Source organism: Bos grunniens, chromosome 11, assembly GCF_055505025.1.
Source record: "Bos grunniens cultivar Pamir isolate PY7600 chromosome 11, Bosgru_T2T1.0, whole genome shotgun sequence".
Taxonomy (NCBI): domain Eukaryota; kingdom Metazoa; phylum Chordata; class Mammalia; order Artiodactyla; family Bovidae; genus Bos; species Bos grunniens.
This window is the reverse complement of record NC_141175.1, coordinates 70,107,320-70,124,362: the sequence shown is the minus strand read 5'-3', so window position 1 is coordinate 70,124,362 and position 17,043 is coordinate 70,107,320. Positions and strand designations below refer to the sequence as shown.

The window sequence follows — 17,043 nt, the reverse complement described above, 5'->3', positions numbered from 1 at the left end:
GTGAGAAAAGGTGTCAAGACGGTGATGATGACAGTGGCTGACACCACTGAGCCAGTAGCCGCACTAGCACTTCGCCTGTGGTCTTCACGAGAACCTGGTGAGTAAGACCTCTATTCTTTCCACTTAGGAATTAGAAAACTGAGGCGCAGAGCACTTAAGTCATTTGCCCAAAGTTGCACAGCTAGTAAGTGATGGATCTGAATTCAGATCCAGGAGTGTGGCTTCAGAGGGCACACCTGTGGCCACTGCATGACGCTGTCTCCTTCCACCATATGGACGCACTTTACACTCGACTTCTGAGTCTTCATAAGTGGTGGAGCCAGGATTCAAACCCAAGTCTGACTCCAAAGCTCATGCTCTTATCTACTACAGAGGTGAATGATCAGGCTACTCGTTTACATTGGGGAAAATAACAGACCAAGGACTCACTGTGAGTACCTTGAATATCAGCCAATGGACTTTATTCACCAGGTTAAAAATGAGTTCAAAAGAACAACTACCAACACCTCTGAGATAGGATGGCCATTCAACTCAGTTTATAGCTGGTGTCCTGGTGTAATTATTAATAGCTCTCCCTTTCGCTCTCGGGTATCCTGGTTTGTGCAATAAATCTTTATGCTTGACCTAAGCTTGGTGACTCTCCTCAAGGGCAGGCTGGTCTTTCCGTTCTTTCAGCACTAGCACAATGCCTGATTCGTAGTAGGTAAATAACTGCAAAGTGAGTGGATGAAGAAAAGAAGGAGGTAGACTTTAGATGAGCCCATTTAAAGTTACTGGTGTGAATGTGGCTTTTCAGCCTGTTGGAAACAGTGGATGGGGAGGGAGGGGTGGAAACTCTGTTTGGAATGTCTTAGCACAAGGCTGCATGACTGTCCCATCCTGGGGCTGTGCTCATCAATATCTTGACAATAAAAGCATGGCCAAGGAGGGGGCATATCCTTAAGTAGGATTCCTATTTAACGTACTCCATATTCCGCATTCAGAAGTGCCTCCCATGACCCTGCAAAGCGTTAGAAAGCATTTGTCATGTAGTCCCCTCAGCCCAGTATTGGTTAGTTTTGCAGACACCTTTGGAGAGAATGTCCATACTTCATTCTTCCCATGACAGAAGAGACAGGAATAAAATCTTCCACCTCTAGAATTATGCATTACAATCCACAGCTCAGAGATTAGAGAGACTAAAAGTAGAACAACAAGGTCCTCCAAAGCAAATTTTGTGCGTAAAGCACGGTATAAAAAAAACAGTTTCTGGAAATTTTGTCTCATTCTTAAGTACCACATCTTGGGAGAAGAAATGCTAATTATATTAACCCTTTATTCCTTTTCCCTCTTCAATCCACTTGTCATTTGAAAACTCCAGGTCTTCATATATGAAAAAATGAATGGATAAACCTCAGAGAAATAGAAAACTTATTTTTAATATTAATGATTATTGTCTTTGGGTTTGGTGGTCAGAAATGTTTTAAATTATGAGGTTTTAGTTTGCAGCAGCAGTGTTAAAGACACAGTCACAGGTCCGTGACTAAATGTACATGTCCCCCCTCTTCATTTGTTTGGTAGCAAAGTCATGGATTGTAACAGTGCTGTTTGTGGATTCTTTTGTAGGTGGAAGATGCTGTGCCTTCTCCCCAGATGGGAAAGCCTTAGCAGTTGGCTTGAATGATGGGAGTTTCCTGGTTGTAAATGCTGACACTGTCGAAGACATGGTCTCCTTCCATCACAGAAAAGAAATGATCTCTGATATTAAATTTTCAAAAGGTGACAGCAAAAACTTGTAAAAATGTGTTGGGACAAAAAGTTGCAAGAGTGGATTCTTTTTAACTATTTCCTTAGCCTCTTAAGTTCCTGGAAGTAAATTCCCACATGAAATGCTTTGCTGTTAACCGCTCATTTTTCTTCATAGATACAGGAAAATACCTTGCCGTGGCGTCCCATGATAACTTTGTGGATATTTACAACGTCCTGACAAGCAAAAGGGTTGGCATCTGTAAAGGTGCTTCTAGTTATATTACACACATTGACTGGGACTCTAGAGGTAAAGTATGCTGTGGCTTTTAAAATATAATTTCAGTTTTTAAAAGTCATGTCCATTCATATACTGTTTCTAAGAGCAAACGGCAGTTTAAAGAGAAACTTACAACATAAATGACTGTAATTTTACAACCCAGAAGTAGCTGCTGTTAACACATTATTGACCGGGGGATTTTTGCAGAAGTTACTTCCTGTGGCCGGCAGTTTGTCCTGTAGGTGAATATTGAAACATCTCTGGTCAATGATGTTCGGGTAACAAAAGACGTATTACTATATCTCTGGTCAATAAGTTGTTAAAATTTTGAGTATTTTTCCATCTTTTTATTATTATTACTACTATCACTACCACTACTATAATTATTAACTCAGCCATTGAGTTTTAAGACTGTTGAAGATATATGATGCCTTCTGTTACCATAGCAAGCCACCTTCACCTCTGGGTCTGGCATACAATGTCCTTGCCTTGCATCTCCTTCTTAATGCTTTCCCTTTTCCTACCAATTTTCTATCTACCAGAGAACTGCCCAAGAAGTTTCAAGTCATTTTCATCCTCCAATGGAGGTAGGAAGCTATATTCAGCTCACCCAGAGTTTCTCTGATTTCTCTCAAAACTCCCAACCTATCCTCTCCCTCCTCCAGGTCATGCCCACAGATGCCATGGAGATTTATCTGTTTACTTATGTAGCAGATCTAGCTCTTGTCATGTGCAAAGTCTGAAGCCAGGAAATGTGGAAGGTCCAGAAGGGAGTGAGATGTGATTCCTACTCTCTGCAGTGTTTATCACTGAATGCGGGAACAGGCTGGTACCTGAACCACACCAGAGCACAGACCAGAGGGTCACAAGGGAAGTGGTGAGCAGGGGCTCAGAGTGGCCAAGCCAGCAGTAAGCACCTGGGGCGTTCTAGGGTGGATCATTTTGAAAACCCACTCCAGGGACTTGGCTGATGTTAAGAGTCCAGGGCAGGCATTTTATAATGGGCAGGTTCCCAGCTTTCAGCGAAGTTTAGTCCATGTAGTAGAAAGCAGCATCTCTGAGAAAAGAGCTCCCAGGGGAATCCATGGAGCCTTCATAGAAGGAGTGACCTTTGAGATGGATCTTGAAAGATGAGTAGAAGCTCAACAGATGGCGATGTCTGAGATCGGCGTTCCAGGCTGGGAAGGAACAGGTTGTGCTACCATGTGGCGGCGGGAAGAACAGGGGGATTAAGAAACAGTAATGCTGAGTGGCTGAGGGCATGAAAGGCAGGGGATGCTGCGAGGCCAAGACAGCAAGGAAAGAAACTATTAGGTCATGCTAGGAAGTTTAACCCTGAACTTTATCCTGTAAGCATTAGGTAACTCTGACAGATTAGAGTGGGGCTTTCCCTACCATCTTGGGAAGGGGGAGCGAGCCTGGAGATGGAAAGCAAGTGAAATAAACCAAGACAAAGAGATGACAAGGGTCTCAACCAAAAACAGGTATTTTAGAGATGCCAGTGTATTTCATGCATTTGTTGAAGTAGTGGCTGTAGACTGACCCTTCTGCCGAGCAGGAATTTCCTTGTAGCTATACGTACTGCGCTGGAATTTGGACTTAATCATTTACAACCCACAGGCGTTTTACACAGAGCAAGGAAGGCATGCGTGCCATTTCATTGTGAGAGGTCCAAGTCCCAACAAGGGCAAAGGGGATCAGATAAGTCCTGCTCACTTTCACTTCAGGGCCAGGCAGACACAGTGCCGGGGGCTTGGGCTGGTGTGTGGAAATAGGCAGGACGCGGGCCTGGGAGGCGTCTTGGAGCAGTGAGGCCCAGGAGGTGAGGGGTGAGTGTCAGCAGCCACTTCTCAGCCCCTTCTTTGATAGTCTCTGCTTTATTGTTTGCTTTTTAAAAAAATTAAAACAAGGATTTCATCCTGTTGGATTTCTGGCTAACATCTCTGGCTATGCCCTGTTGTGAGAAAGATTTAGAACACTGAGGGCCATCTTTATGCATATGAAGAGCAGAGTGTGATGAGTTATATTTAGAACCCAACACACACACACACCCCACCTGACACAGTATGTGAATCCCACCACTACAATGACCATTAGAGAGTTAAAGCCAATTATTATTTACATTTATGGAGTGAAGAACTGAGAGGAAATGGGACATAGGAAGAATATGTTTTGATTGAGGAGATTAAAATTATTTTTATTTGTGATAAAATACACATAACATAAAATTTGCTGTCTTAACCATTTTGAGTGTACAGTTAGTTCAGTGGTGTTAAATACATTCACATTATTGTGCAGACACCACCACCAGCCATTTCACCTCTCATCCATCTTTTCATCTTATAAAATTGAAACCCTGTACCCATTAAATAGTAATTCCCCTTACTCCCTCCCCCAGCCCCTGGCAAGCACCATTCCACTTCATGTCTCTATTAATTTGACTATTCTAGGTACTCCATATAAGTGGAGTCATACAGTATATGTCTTTTTATAACTGACTTATTTCACTTAGCATAATGTCCTGAAGATTCCTCCATGTTGTAACGTGTGTCAGAATTACTTTCCGCTTTAAGTTGAATAACATTCCATTGATGCTGGGAATGATTGAGGGCAGGAGGAGAAGGGGACGACAGAAGATGAGAGATTGGATGGCATCACCAATTCATGGACTCGTGGACATGAATTTGAGCAAGCTCCGGGAGTTGGTGATGGACAAGGAAGCCTGGAGTGCTCTGGTGCATGGGGTCACAAAGAGTCAGACACAACTGAACGACTGAACTGACTGACTATTCCATTATGTGTACATACCACATTTTGTTTATCCATTCATTGATCAGTGGATATTTGAGTTGCTTACAGTTTTTGGTTATTGTGAATAATATGGCTACAATCGGGGTATACAGTTCTTTTGAATATATACCCAGAAGCGGAATTTCTGGATAAAATTCCATTTTTAATTTTTTGGGAAACCTCCATACTATCTTCCACAGCAGCTATACCATTTTACATTCCCGTCAACAGTGCACAAGAGTTTCAACTGCTCCTCATCCTCACCAATGGTTGTTATTTTCTGGGTTTTGTTTGTTTTTGACAGTAGCTATCTTAAATGGCTATGATACGGAACATTGCAGCTGTATTGACACTTGGGGAAGGTTTTTATTTTTTTATTCTTCAAATGTGTTGTAGGCCCTGTGTCAGATGTAGGGATACAAAGAGGAATAAACCCTAGGTGGAAGGAACAAGACCTTGCCCGGGAACCACGAGCTGCCACCACAGAGAGGCCAGGCGGAGGTCTGCATGAAGGCCCTAGATGTAGAGCCGTCACTTCACAGGGAGAGAGGCAAACCTCACTATTTCTATAATTTTGCCCAAAGCTAGATAGAGTCTGCGATCCAACCAACACTCAGGGTGATCGAAAAAAACAGTGAGAGAAAGGAGGCCAAGGCCTTTAAAAAGCCACTTTGCCTCTCATCCTAAGTGGCCCCTTCAGTCAGTTAAGAGGATCAGACCAAATGGTTTCTGTGGCCTGAGAGGAGAATAGAATATTTTTGATTTTTAGGGAGGAGTTATACCATCTGGAGAACAAGAGCAAGTGTGCCCATGAAGCTTCCCTGGTTTAACTCCAGTTTTGTTGCCATGAGACATGTGTCATATCAATATTCTTCTGCTCCTGATACCCCAGTGCCTTCAACCTGTGCCAGGCTGCCTCAGGATCAGCCTGGCTCTTCATGCAGGGCCTGGAGGGCCTGCAGAGGGTAGAGAGCAGAATTTAGGAGCAGGGGTCTGTTTTGTTCCTTTGATTTTGTCAAAAATAGTGAACGAATTTGCTGGAGCCAGCTGGCTCGTCAGGGGCGGAACAGCTCAGCCGGCAGCCTCCGCAGCCTTCCGTGTCCATGGCAACCACAGGTCCCAGGAAAACCAAAAAGCACATCGGGGTTTTGCAGGAACATCAGCTACCTCTGCACAGAATGCCTAAGAAAGAAAACATATATATGGAGAGAGAGAAAACATGGAAGAGTATTTTCTAGAGGATGTTAGTTCATTTCCAGAAACACCAGGACTGTGAGATCGTTTACAGTTTAAGCTGTAATAGGACATCTGATTCCCATTTTCATTGCAAATGGCCTAATATGTTTGGTATATTAGGCACCAATTTTGGAATTGTTCTTTTTTTAATATAAATTTATTTATTTTAATTGGAGGCTAATTACTTTGAGAAGGCAGTGGCACCCCACTCCAGTACTCTTGCCTGGAAAATCCCATGGATGGAGGAGCCTGGTAGGCTGCAGTCCATGGGGTCGCTAGGAGTCAGACACGACTGAGCAACTTCACTTTCACTTTTCACTTTCCTGCATTGAAGGAAATGGCAACCCACTCCAGTGTTCTTGCCTGGAGAATCCCAGGGACGGGGGAGCCTGGTGGGCTTCCGTCTGTGGGGTCGCACAGAGTCGGACACGACTGAAGCGACTTAACAGCAGCAGCAGCAGTGGTTTTTGCCATACATTGACATGAATCCACCATGGGTGTACCTGTGTTCCCCATCCTGAACCCCTCTCCCACCTCCCTCCCCATTCCATCCCTCTGGGTCGTCCCAGTGCACCAGCCCCAAGCACCCTGTTTCATGCATCGAACCTGGATTGGCGATTCGTTTCACATGTGATAATTTACATGTTTCAATGCCATTCTCCCAAACCATCCCACCCTCGCCCTCTCCCACAGAGTCCAAAACACTGTTCTATATATCTGTGTCTCTTTTGCTCTCTCGCATACAGGGTTATAGTTACCATCTTTCTAAATTCTATATATATGTGTTAGTATACTGTATTGGTGTTTTTCTTTCTGGCTTACTTCACTCTGTATAATAGGCTCCAGTTTCATCCACCTCATTAGAACTGATTCAAATGTATTATTTTTAATGGCTGAGTAATATTCCATTGTGTATATGTACCACAGCTCTCTTATCCATTTGTCTGCTGATGGACATCTAGGTTGCTTCCATGTCCTGGCTATTATAAACAGTGCTGCGATGAACAATGGGGTACACATGTCTCTTTCCCTTCTGGTTTCCTCAGTGTGTATGCCCAGCAGTGGGATTGCTGGGTCATATGGCAGTTCTATTTCCAGTTTTTTAAGGAATCTCCACACTGTTCTCCATAGTGGCTGTACTAGTTTGCATTCCCAAAACAGTAAAAGAGGGTTCCCTTTTCTCCACACCCTCTCCAGCATTTATTGCTTGTAGACTTTTGGATAGCAGCCATTCTGACTAGGGTGAAATGGTACCTCATTGTGGTTTTGATTTGAATTTCTCTGAAAAAGAGTGATGTTGAGCATCTTTTCATGTGTTTGTTAGCCATCTGTATGTCTTCTTTGGAGAATGAGCCTGAGCAGTGGAATTGTTCTAAGTTGTAGGTTATATAGATGCTGGGGTGGCATGTATGAATCGCTCTGTGGGTTATAAAGCTCTAGGCCCCAGCAGTATGTGATATACTGTACCTGCATCATGATGAGGACAGCTGTCTTTTTCAATTCTCTTATTCTGTGTGTGTAGACATTTCTAGTGAATAAAAAAAAAAGGTGAGGATTCTAAAAGAATAAGGTTACTGTTATTCAGGGGCAAATTATACCTGGATTATACAGAATTTTTGCCCTTTGCTTCTGCTCCCGTCCTCAGAATGTTTCCATGGTTATATATTACAGAGTAGAAGGCAGTGGAAAAAAAGAGTGGTGACCTAAATAGTTCCTCTATGCTTAAAAAAAAAAAAAAAAGACAGTTTAATAACAGCAGTAACAAAAATTTGAGGAGAAAAACACATCCATAATGCTACCTTCCTAACACAATAATTGATTTTTTTTTAATTTCTTCATATCCTTGGTTTCAGAAACCCACTCAAGCTGGCTTAAATTAAAAAATAAGAATAAGGAATGACTTTATTGGAAAAATAGGGATATTTCATAGAATCTAAGAGCAGGAAGCAACATCTCCTGAGAAACTGGCTTTAGGAATGAATCAGAAAATGTCTGGAACCTAACCAGGGAGTGCCCCTCTCCCCTCCTCTCCTGCTCTGAGGGGCCCATCTCCACTGCTCCCCTGGGTCTCGTGCCTGCGTGTGGCGCCCCTCTTTGCACAGGCAGGCTTTCCCTCATTTGTTTGCACAGGGCCCACTCTCTGTCACCCCCAAATGTCACCCCTAGTCCCAAAGGCCACATCCATCTCCTCCCAGCAAGGCATCCACTGATTCAGCCTAAGGTTCCAGTTTCCCAGGAGAGAGAATTTGATTGCCCAGTGTGGTCACTCCTGGGTCAATGTCCACCTCCAGAGTGCAGATGTGACCACAGGGGCCCAGTCCAGGGTGCAGGGCAGTTCTCAGGGAAGGGGTGTGGGCTTGGGAGGTAGCCACAGGTGTATGGTGCTTGCCAAAGTGGCTTTTAAAAACATTCCTGCAGTCAGAAAGTACTTCACTGAGCTGTTTTAATAGGTTTTGGTCTGTTTTAGAAAGTATGATCTTTGAAACAATAGTGTAAAGTGAATTGTCAGGAAATTATGTATATTCTAAGAATGTTTCCATTGAGTCTTTTACTCCTGTTCCCACATCCTTTGTTATCTGCAGTCACTCTTAAGAATTCTAAAAGTCACTTTGCAGATATATCTAGTTCATTGGGAAAATATTGATTACTCATTTTCTTATAATGCTAAATAGCCAAAGCTGATTTAACTCTCATTTTCTTTTCTCACTTTGTGTATGTTTGGCTAGTAAGTCAGGAAAATGGGCCCATTTCAGAGAAAATGCTTTCAAATTTACTTGCTCCTCACAGCAAAGGCAAATCCCCCACGTCACCATGTTATAACCCAGCAAACTGGAAATGATTCAGGTTTCAGTTATGAAATGAGAGAACCTTGTTTTTAATTAGTCACTTAGAAACAGACCTGCAACTCCTGAAGGATAGCCAAGCTAGATTTCAGATCTAAGTGCTACCCACTTAAACATTAAAGAACATGGTATAAATCACAGAGTTCTTAGTTTGGTATTCATTTTTCCAGGAAGAACATTTCAAGACTACTAGATATAAAATATGGAGAAGGCAATGGCACCCCACTTCAGTACTGTTGCCTGGAGAATCCCATGGATGGAGGAGCCTGGAAGGCTGCAGTCCATGGGGTCGCTAAGAGTCGGACACGACTGAGCGGCTTCACTTTCACTTTTCACTTTCATGCATTGGAGAAGGAAATGGCAACCCACTCCAGTGTTCTTGCCTGGAGAATCCCAGGGACGGCGGAGCCTGGTGGGCTGCCGTCTATGGGGTTGCACAGAGTTGAACACGACTGAAGTGACTTAGCAGCAGATATAAAAGAGTTATGTAAGAAAGAGGGGGGAGGACATGCTAGTGTGTGTACACACACAACACACACACACACACACACACACACTAAATTACTTGCAGATAAAATGTTAGGATATCTGACATTTGCTTCGAAGTAATCTGGGGTGAGAGAATAAGTGGAGATTCCTGAAACAAGGCCAGCCATGTGGTAATTTACCATTGAGGCTGGACATTGGCTTTCTAGGGGTTTTTTTATACCATTACTTCCATATGTGTTTGAGATTTTCCATTGTTTAAAAAAATGCTGAAAAAAATACTCAAAAATATATCTTTTGGGTCATTTAAATTTTCAAGCTATAAAGAATCATTGATGTGGTAGGAAGAGAATTAAGAAATCTAATCGTTTTCAACATTAATCGAAATGAATCCAAGATTAAAATCCAAGATTTTACATCAGACCGAAAGACTATTTTTGCTCAACATTTTGTTTTGGGAGAAGTCTTGGATTTCTTCACAAGTTTTCAAGTAAAAAGGGAAGGGGAGAATGGAATGAGCATTTACAGTTTGTTTTATATGTCCTTGTCTTCCTGTTTCTAAATGTTAAATGGCAAATCTGGAATTTGTATCTTAGTAAACACGAACTCTTACAGGGTGTTTGCTTCTGGTGTCATAATTCTTGCCAATGCCGTTTGCTTTTACTAGATTTCTGGGCTAGAAAGCAACAGGGGAAAAGAGCGTAAGTTAGATTTTGTCTGGCTTTGGAAAAATAGCCAGTGCAGCCGAGTAAAGTAGCAACTCGATTCTTCTCTTTTCGGAGGATGTTCAAGGTAAGGTTTTATAAGGTTCATGTGTTTAAAAATCATAGCTTTGGAGTTTCTACCCTGCCATGTGATTGTCTTTACGTACATCCTGGATCACTCAGCATATATTTACTCAAATTATGAGACTTTGATTAAAATCAATGAAAATAGAAAATATCAAATGGTTGCAATCATGTTCATTTTATCACGAAAAGATAAATGCAGAGGTTAATTGTCTCCTGCTTTATTCTATCATAACAGGAAAATTACTGCAAGTCAATTCAGGTGCCAAAGAACAACTCTTCTTTGAAGCTCCAAGAGGCAAACGGCATATAATAAGACCTTCCGAGGTAACAATCACACACAAAGCTTTTAAAAAATAGTTCATGATTTACTATGTGCATTTAAGTAAAACCTATCATTACTATTCACTAAAATGAGTTATAGTTGTGTGTCTTTCAGGCTTGCCCATTTCTTAAATCTGACTGCTTACCCTGGTTTCCTACTTTCTGAGGAGGTATGGATTTACTGTGCCACTGACATAGCAATCTCTAATTGGTGTTCTACTTAATTTTTCTCTGCCAGAAGACAATGACTGAGCTAACAATTTGAATGCTACATATTACTTTTCCTGTTCCACATGTTCTGTCATTTTGTGCAAAGCTTTTTAGGAACTTAAAATTCTGAAACATGCTTTCTCAGTGGTTACTGTTTGCAATAGTAAACAATATCTTTTGCAACAATAAGAGAAATTATTTTTCAAAACAAAACCATCCCCAACGTGACCATCCTAATGTAGCAAGCTGTTACCTTTTCCCATATTTTCCTCATGCTTCTATCCACATACATCATTTTTTAATCGCTGAAATCAAATCCTAGACAAAATTTTGAATCCATGAACTCACACACTCCTGAAATCTCTTCCTAAAGGCTTGGCTGCTTTGGTCTTTCAGTCTGTACAGTGCTTCCGCCTGGTAAACCCTGTTGGCCAAAAAAGTCATTGCCTGATGGAGCACTAAGGACATCCTTTTAGTCCCCGGAGACATTCTAACTCATTTATTCACTATGTAACCTTTGATGAAAGAAAAGGAAATATTGCTTCTTTAGAGGAAAAAGAGTCAAGGGTATGCCACCGAGGGACAGGCATCTTCCACTCTCTAGCTTCAGTTAGCTAGCAGTATAAACTATCCCAGTATTCTAAGGTACTTCTGGACTTCTGTTCATTCATAATATTTTAATTGTTTCTAAAGGCAATATATGTGCAGTACATGAGATACCCAAGTGGTTACAGACGATGGCACTGTATTAATGGAAATTGTTAATGGATTGATTAATCTCACTCCCAAACTCCAGTTTATTTACCTTTGATCAATCTTTATTTTAACTTTTTTTATGGGGAAACTTTAATAGCCTTGAGTAAGGGATATTTTGAAGTATGCCATTCCTTCACTGAGTATCTGTGCACTGTTCCAGGCACTTTGTATACCTGTATTCCAACCCTCAGAGAGTGGTTTACCTACTATGAATCAGGCTGGTGTGTGATAGTTGTCAATCTCATTTTACAGACAGGGAAATTAAGGTTCTAAGAAAGTCAAAGGACCACGGAGCTTTGGTCCCAGCCTAGAGGGGTCTGAGTGTCATCCACAGCCTAGACCACGCAGCGTCATTTTGCATCACTTTACCTGTATTTTCCCTTCCAGTGCTAGTCCCCCAAATAAGTTTACTAAAATAAGATTCGGTAGAACCACGTGGTGGAGGAAGGATGAGGTCAACTTGGAACAGATGAGCAATTTTAGACTAAAAAATACCTCCAGAGGTAGCTCATCCTTTTACTTAGCAGTATTGTCAGGCCCCTCAATTAAGTATGAAGGATTTTGAAATTTTCCTTTGCAAAAAAGAAAGAAATAGTCATGATGAAACTAACACAAAGCTTACCCAGCAAAGTTTTAACTATGACAGCTATTAAAATGTCCATTTATATACACCAATGCAGCATGGTGCAGTTAAGGCAGCTCTATCCCAGGAGCCCAACTCCTTAGAGCGCGACTTACCCTCTGCTTGCTAAGCTGGCCGGGATTTAAATGACTCACTTCTCATTGGGCTCCAGTTACCTCCTCTGCAAAGCAGTGATGATAATGACATACCTGCCTGGGGCAAGGTGCTATGGGAGACACCCTTGTGTCTGTCTAAATTCCAGGGTGTTTAACAAGTTTATTTACCCGTTTTGGGTTTTGTTGGTTACAGGGATCATTCTTTTTTGAATTTATTTTATTGAAGTATAATTGATTCACAGTGTTGTGTTAGTTTCTGCTATACAGCAAAGTGACTCATATTATGTAACTCAACGTTACACATATATATACACATTCTTTAATGCTCCATTTTAAATGCAGTTTCTATAGCTTCTGACAAGTTAGACATATGCCTCCCCCAGATAGCATGGTGTTCAGATCTGGCCAAGGGTGTTCTGTTGGGGTGACTATAGAGTGAGCAAGACCAGCTCACCCCCATTCCTCCCTGTATAATGAGTCCAGGAAAGGTGCCACCCAAGGAGGGTGTCAGAAATGAAATCTCATATCTCTAAGGAAGTCAGTGACCAGAAGCCCATTTCTGAAACCTGAGTGGGGGGTTCCCTGCTTCTCTTCCTGTGAAGGTCAGTTGGGGATGTCATAAGGAGTTGGGGAGACTCCACTTGCAGCTCAGAAGACTGAGGTAGTTATGGGGGAACCACGTCACGTCACCTCGGTCTGCAGCCTTCCTTGAACACCCAAACTCACTGAGTGAACCGCCGTTTTTTGGTTCCAATCCTGCATGTGTCCAGAAGAAACACAGAATATTAAATGAGAAATTTGAGTGACTAAAATATGTATAGCACCTCCTCACATTGTGACTCAAATCCTAGCTACATCTTGTCGTTTCCCTCGCAGGCAGTGGTGCCAAGCAGAAAACTACAGAAATGGAAGGTGAGGTACATTAACAATGTGCGAAGCAGCTTCCAGATCCACAGGGAGCAATCTGGTCTTTCATTTTAGCTACAGCTCTCTAATGAGTTTTTATAGCTTTTTAAACAGTGCTTCAAAGTGCTTGTGCATAGAAACTGTACTGATAAGGTACACTAGGAGGTCTTGAATGAAAGTAAATAAAATCATATTCCCCTGGGAAAGTCTAATCCACAGTGGTGGTGGTACTGTTATTGTTTTATTTTTTAAAAAAGGAAAGAAAAGCCTTGATTTTGTCAGAATTAAAATATTTGAATTGTGAATCTTCCTGTCCATGAATTTCAGATAAAACAGTTTTAAAGGATAAAACGCATATTCACGCAATAGAGTATGAACATCTCTTCCAGTTTTTAAGATGGTCTCTCTAGAGCATAAAGAATACTAAGCTAGCTGCAGAATCTTATTGCTCTTTCCTTCAAGGAAGCAGTCCTTTAAAAAGTTCTGTCCTGTGCCTTTTTAAAATACTTTGCTAAATGATCAGCCCCATTGATCAATCTAGCTCAGTGATTCTCAGTTGAGGTCAATTTGCCCTCTCTCCCAGGGATATTTGACAATGTCTGGGGACAGCCTGGGGAGGTGGTGCTACTGGCATCCAGTGGGTCAAGGACAGGGATGCTGCTGAATGGGCAGGACAGCCCCTGAACGCACATAATTATCTAGCTTGGAATGTCAATAGAGCTGATGCTGAGAAACCCTGATGGCATTTTGATGTTTGTTCAGTGGCTAAGTCATGTCTGACTCTTTGTGACCCCATGGACTCCAGCACACCAGGCTTCCCTGTCCTTCACTATCTCCCAGAGTTTGCTCAAACTCATGTCCATTGAGTTAGCAATGCCATCCAACCATCTCATCCTCTGTCACCCTCTTCTCCTTTTGCCGTCAGTCTTTGCCAGCATCAGGGTCTTTTCTAATGAGTCAGTTCTTCGCATCAGGTGGTCAATGTATTGGAGCTTCAGCATCAGTCCTTCACATGAATATTCAGGACTGATTTCCTTTAGGACTGACTGGTTTGATATCCTTACTGTCCAAGGGACTCTCAAGAATCTTCTCCAGCACCACAGTTCAAAATCACCAATTCTTCAGCACTCAGCCTTTGTTATGGTCCAACTCTCACCTCCATATGTGACTACTGGAAAAACTATATCTTTGACTATATCGACCTTGTCAGCAAAGTGATGTCTTTGCTTTTTAATGCTCTGTCTAGGTTTGTCATAGCTTTCCTTTCAAGGTACAAGGGTCTTTTAATTTCATGGCTCTTTTAATTTCATGACTTTTAATTTCACAATTCCGTGTCTTTTAATTTCATGACTCTTTGCGACCCCATGGGCTATAGCCTGCCAGGCTCCTTTGTCCATGGAATTCTCTAGGCAAGAATACTGCAGTGGGTAGCCATTCCTTTCTGCAGGGGATCTTCCCAGCCCAGGGATCAACCGTGGGTCTCCCACATTGCAGGCAGATTCTTTTCTGTCTGAGCCACCAGGGAAGCCCCAGCTTATGGCATACATGATAATAAATATCTAGGTGAGAATTAAAAACCTTTGTTATTGTCAGGTGTCCACAATTCAGACGTGTTCATTTTATCTAGGGGAGCGTATATGGAGGTTTGACTGCAGTGTTGATTTATCGAGACAATATATATGCCACTTTAAAAATGCAGCTGAGGATTTTAGGCACTGCAGCATTCAAAATACCCGGTGTTAGCAAAGTCATCATTTAGAACTATTCCATCTCAGTTTGTTTCTTTTAAATCAAACAAAAAGATCTCTGGGTTGTACGAAATATATTAATTTTCCTTCTTTTCAAGATTGAGAAGATAGAGTGGGACACGTGGACCTGTGTGCTGGGGCCCACCTGTGAGGGCATCTGGCCAGTGCACAGCGATGTGACTGATGTAAATGCTGCCAGCCTCACCAAAGACTGTTCCCTCTTAGCCACAGGAGATGATTTTGGTTTCATTAAGCTTTTCTCGTATCCTGTCAAGGTAATATTGCATGTTTACTATATGTATTTGCTTAGTTTCAAATAATAACCCCAAAACTATCTATTGTATTTAAGTGGATTTTTAAATATCAAAGGAATAAGTAATCAACATTGTTATCTACAGTTATTTACATTTGCAGTTGTACAGTTATCTACATCATGGTTGTTTATGCCCATAGAAACCTTGGTGACCTTATGTATACTAGTTTGAGTCAGAGTCTCGTGGTGTAGAATTCTTCCCTGAAGGTCTGTCAGTGGACATCAAATCCAACATCTCACAAACTGCAAAGTAAGAATTCTCTTTACAGCTTGGACTGGCACTTTTACTAGCGTACTTCTGGAGATGAAGAATTCACTACTGCACAAGGTAGTGCGAGTCATTTTAAATCGCTCCATTGGTAAAATGCTTTGCCCTAGGTAGAGCTGATTTTTGTTTTCCTTTAGCCAAAGTTCTACCTTCTGAATTGTTGTTGAATAAGTCCAGTCTTCTGACAGCCTTCTTGCGTGGGAAGATTGTATTTGACCCCCTGAAGTCTCATTTTCTCCAGTCTAAACATCCAGTTCCTTCAGTAACAAGGTGTCTAGCTGTCTCCTCCTCTGTTTTATCAATTCCATTAAATTCTGTGTTGTTTCTTCTTTTAGTTTTATTGAGATATAACGGACATGCAGCACTCTATAAGTTTAAGGTGTACTTAATGATTTGACTTACATACCTTATGAAATGATTATCACCATAAGTTTAGTGAACATCTGTCATCTAAACAGCGACAAAACAACAGAAAAAGCAATGTTTTTTCTTGTGATGAGAACTCTTGGGATTTATTCTATTAACAGCTTTCATTTTAATATGTAGAAGAATTAGCATAATACTGCATCCCTGATGTTTATTTATCTTCTAACTGGAAGTTTGTACCTTTTGACTGCCTTTATCTAGTCCCCCCACACCCCTCACTTCGATAACTACAAATTGGTCTCTTTTTTCAAGAGTTTATTTACTTGTTTGTTTTGAAGTATAGTTGACTTACAACGCTGTGTTAGTTCAGATATTATGTTATTATTGACTGTATTCCCACTCTGCTCATTTCATCCTCATGACTCATTTATTTTGTAACTCTTAATCTCCCTTACCCATTTCAATTCCATTTCAAAGTAACTCCTCTAGGACCAAATTCAGGTCCATCCAGGTTGCTGCAAATGGCATTATTTCATCCTCTGCAATGGCTGAGTAAAATGCCATTGTATATATGAGCCACATCTTCTTTGTCCATCGTCTGTTGATGGATGCTTAAGTTGTTTCCATGTCTTTGCTATTGGAAATAGCGCTGCAATGAACACTGGGGTACACGCATCCTTTCAAGCCATATTTTTCTTCGGATATATGCCAAGGAGTGAGGTTGTTGAATCATACAGTAGCTCTATTTTTAGTTCCTTAAGGAACCTCCGTATTGTTCTCCATAGTGGCTGTACTAACCTAAAACTAACACAACATTGTTATCAACTGAACTCCAATATAAAATAAAAAATTAAAAAAAAAAAAGTGCTTCAGATGCAGACTGATCATCTCAGGGTTCATCTCAGTAGGACTCTTCTTGTTTTGATTTTATTTCTGTATTTAATCAAACAAAGATGGCATCAGCTCTTTTGGCTGCCATACCAAACAGTTGAATCATAGATATTATTCCTCAAAATGGTAAGGTTATCCCCCCTCTTAGACTTACACAACTGATCTTCTAAAATATGAGTACACAGCTTTGTATTTGTACCAAATAAGATTTATTTTGTTTATTTTCCCACACAAACATATCTTGTTTATGTTTCAACCTATCAACATCTTTGAAATACCGTTCCAAAGTATTTACTTTCCCTTTCAGCATCACACTGTTCTCTGATTTCAGGAGTGTGAGTTACAAATCATAGAAGAAAAAAAAAAGACTAGAAC

At 41.3% G+C, this 17,043-nt stretch overlaps 1 protein-coding gene across 18 annotated transcripts in view; it reads left to right on the top strand.

Moving 5' to 3' along the window:
- Positions 1–17,043, top strand: part of EML6 (EMAP like 6) — a 288,242-nt gene that overhangs the window by 222,887 nt on the left and 48,312 nt on the right. For 17 of the 18 annotated variants that reach the window (XR_015136910.1, XR_015136907.1, XR_015136911.1 and 14 more), the window contains 4 exons: positions 1,606–1,758; positions 1,904–2,035; positions 10,387–10,475; positions 14,929–15,105. Coding sequence is in view for 10 of the 18 variants with exons in the window: in XM_086326872.1 (XP_086182998.1) it covers positions 1,606–1,758; positions 1,904–2,035; positions 10,387–10,475; positions 14,929–15,105 (551 nt within the window). In the remaining 8 variants the exon portion in view is untranslated. The remainder of the gene's footprint in view (positions 1–1,605; positions 1,759–1,903; positions 2,036–10,386; positions 10,476–14,928; positions 15,106–17,043) is intronic. The other variant, XM_086326871.1, reaches the window with a different exon arrangement.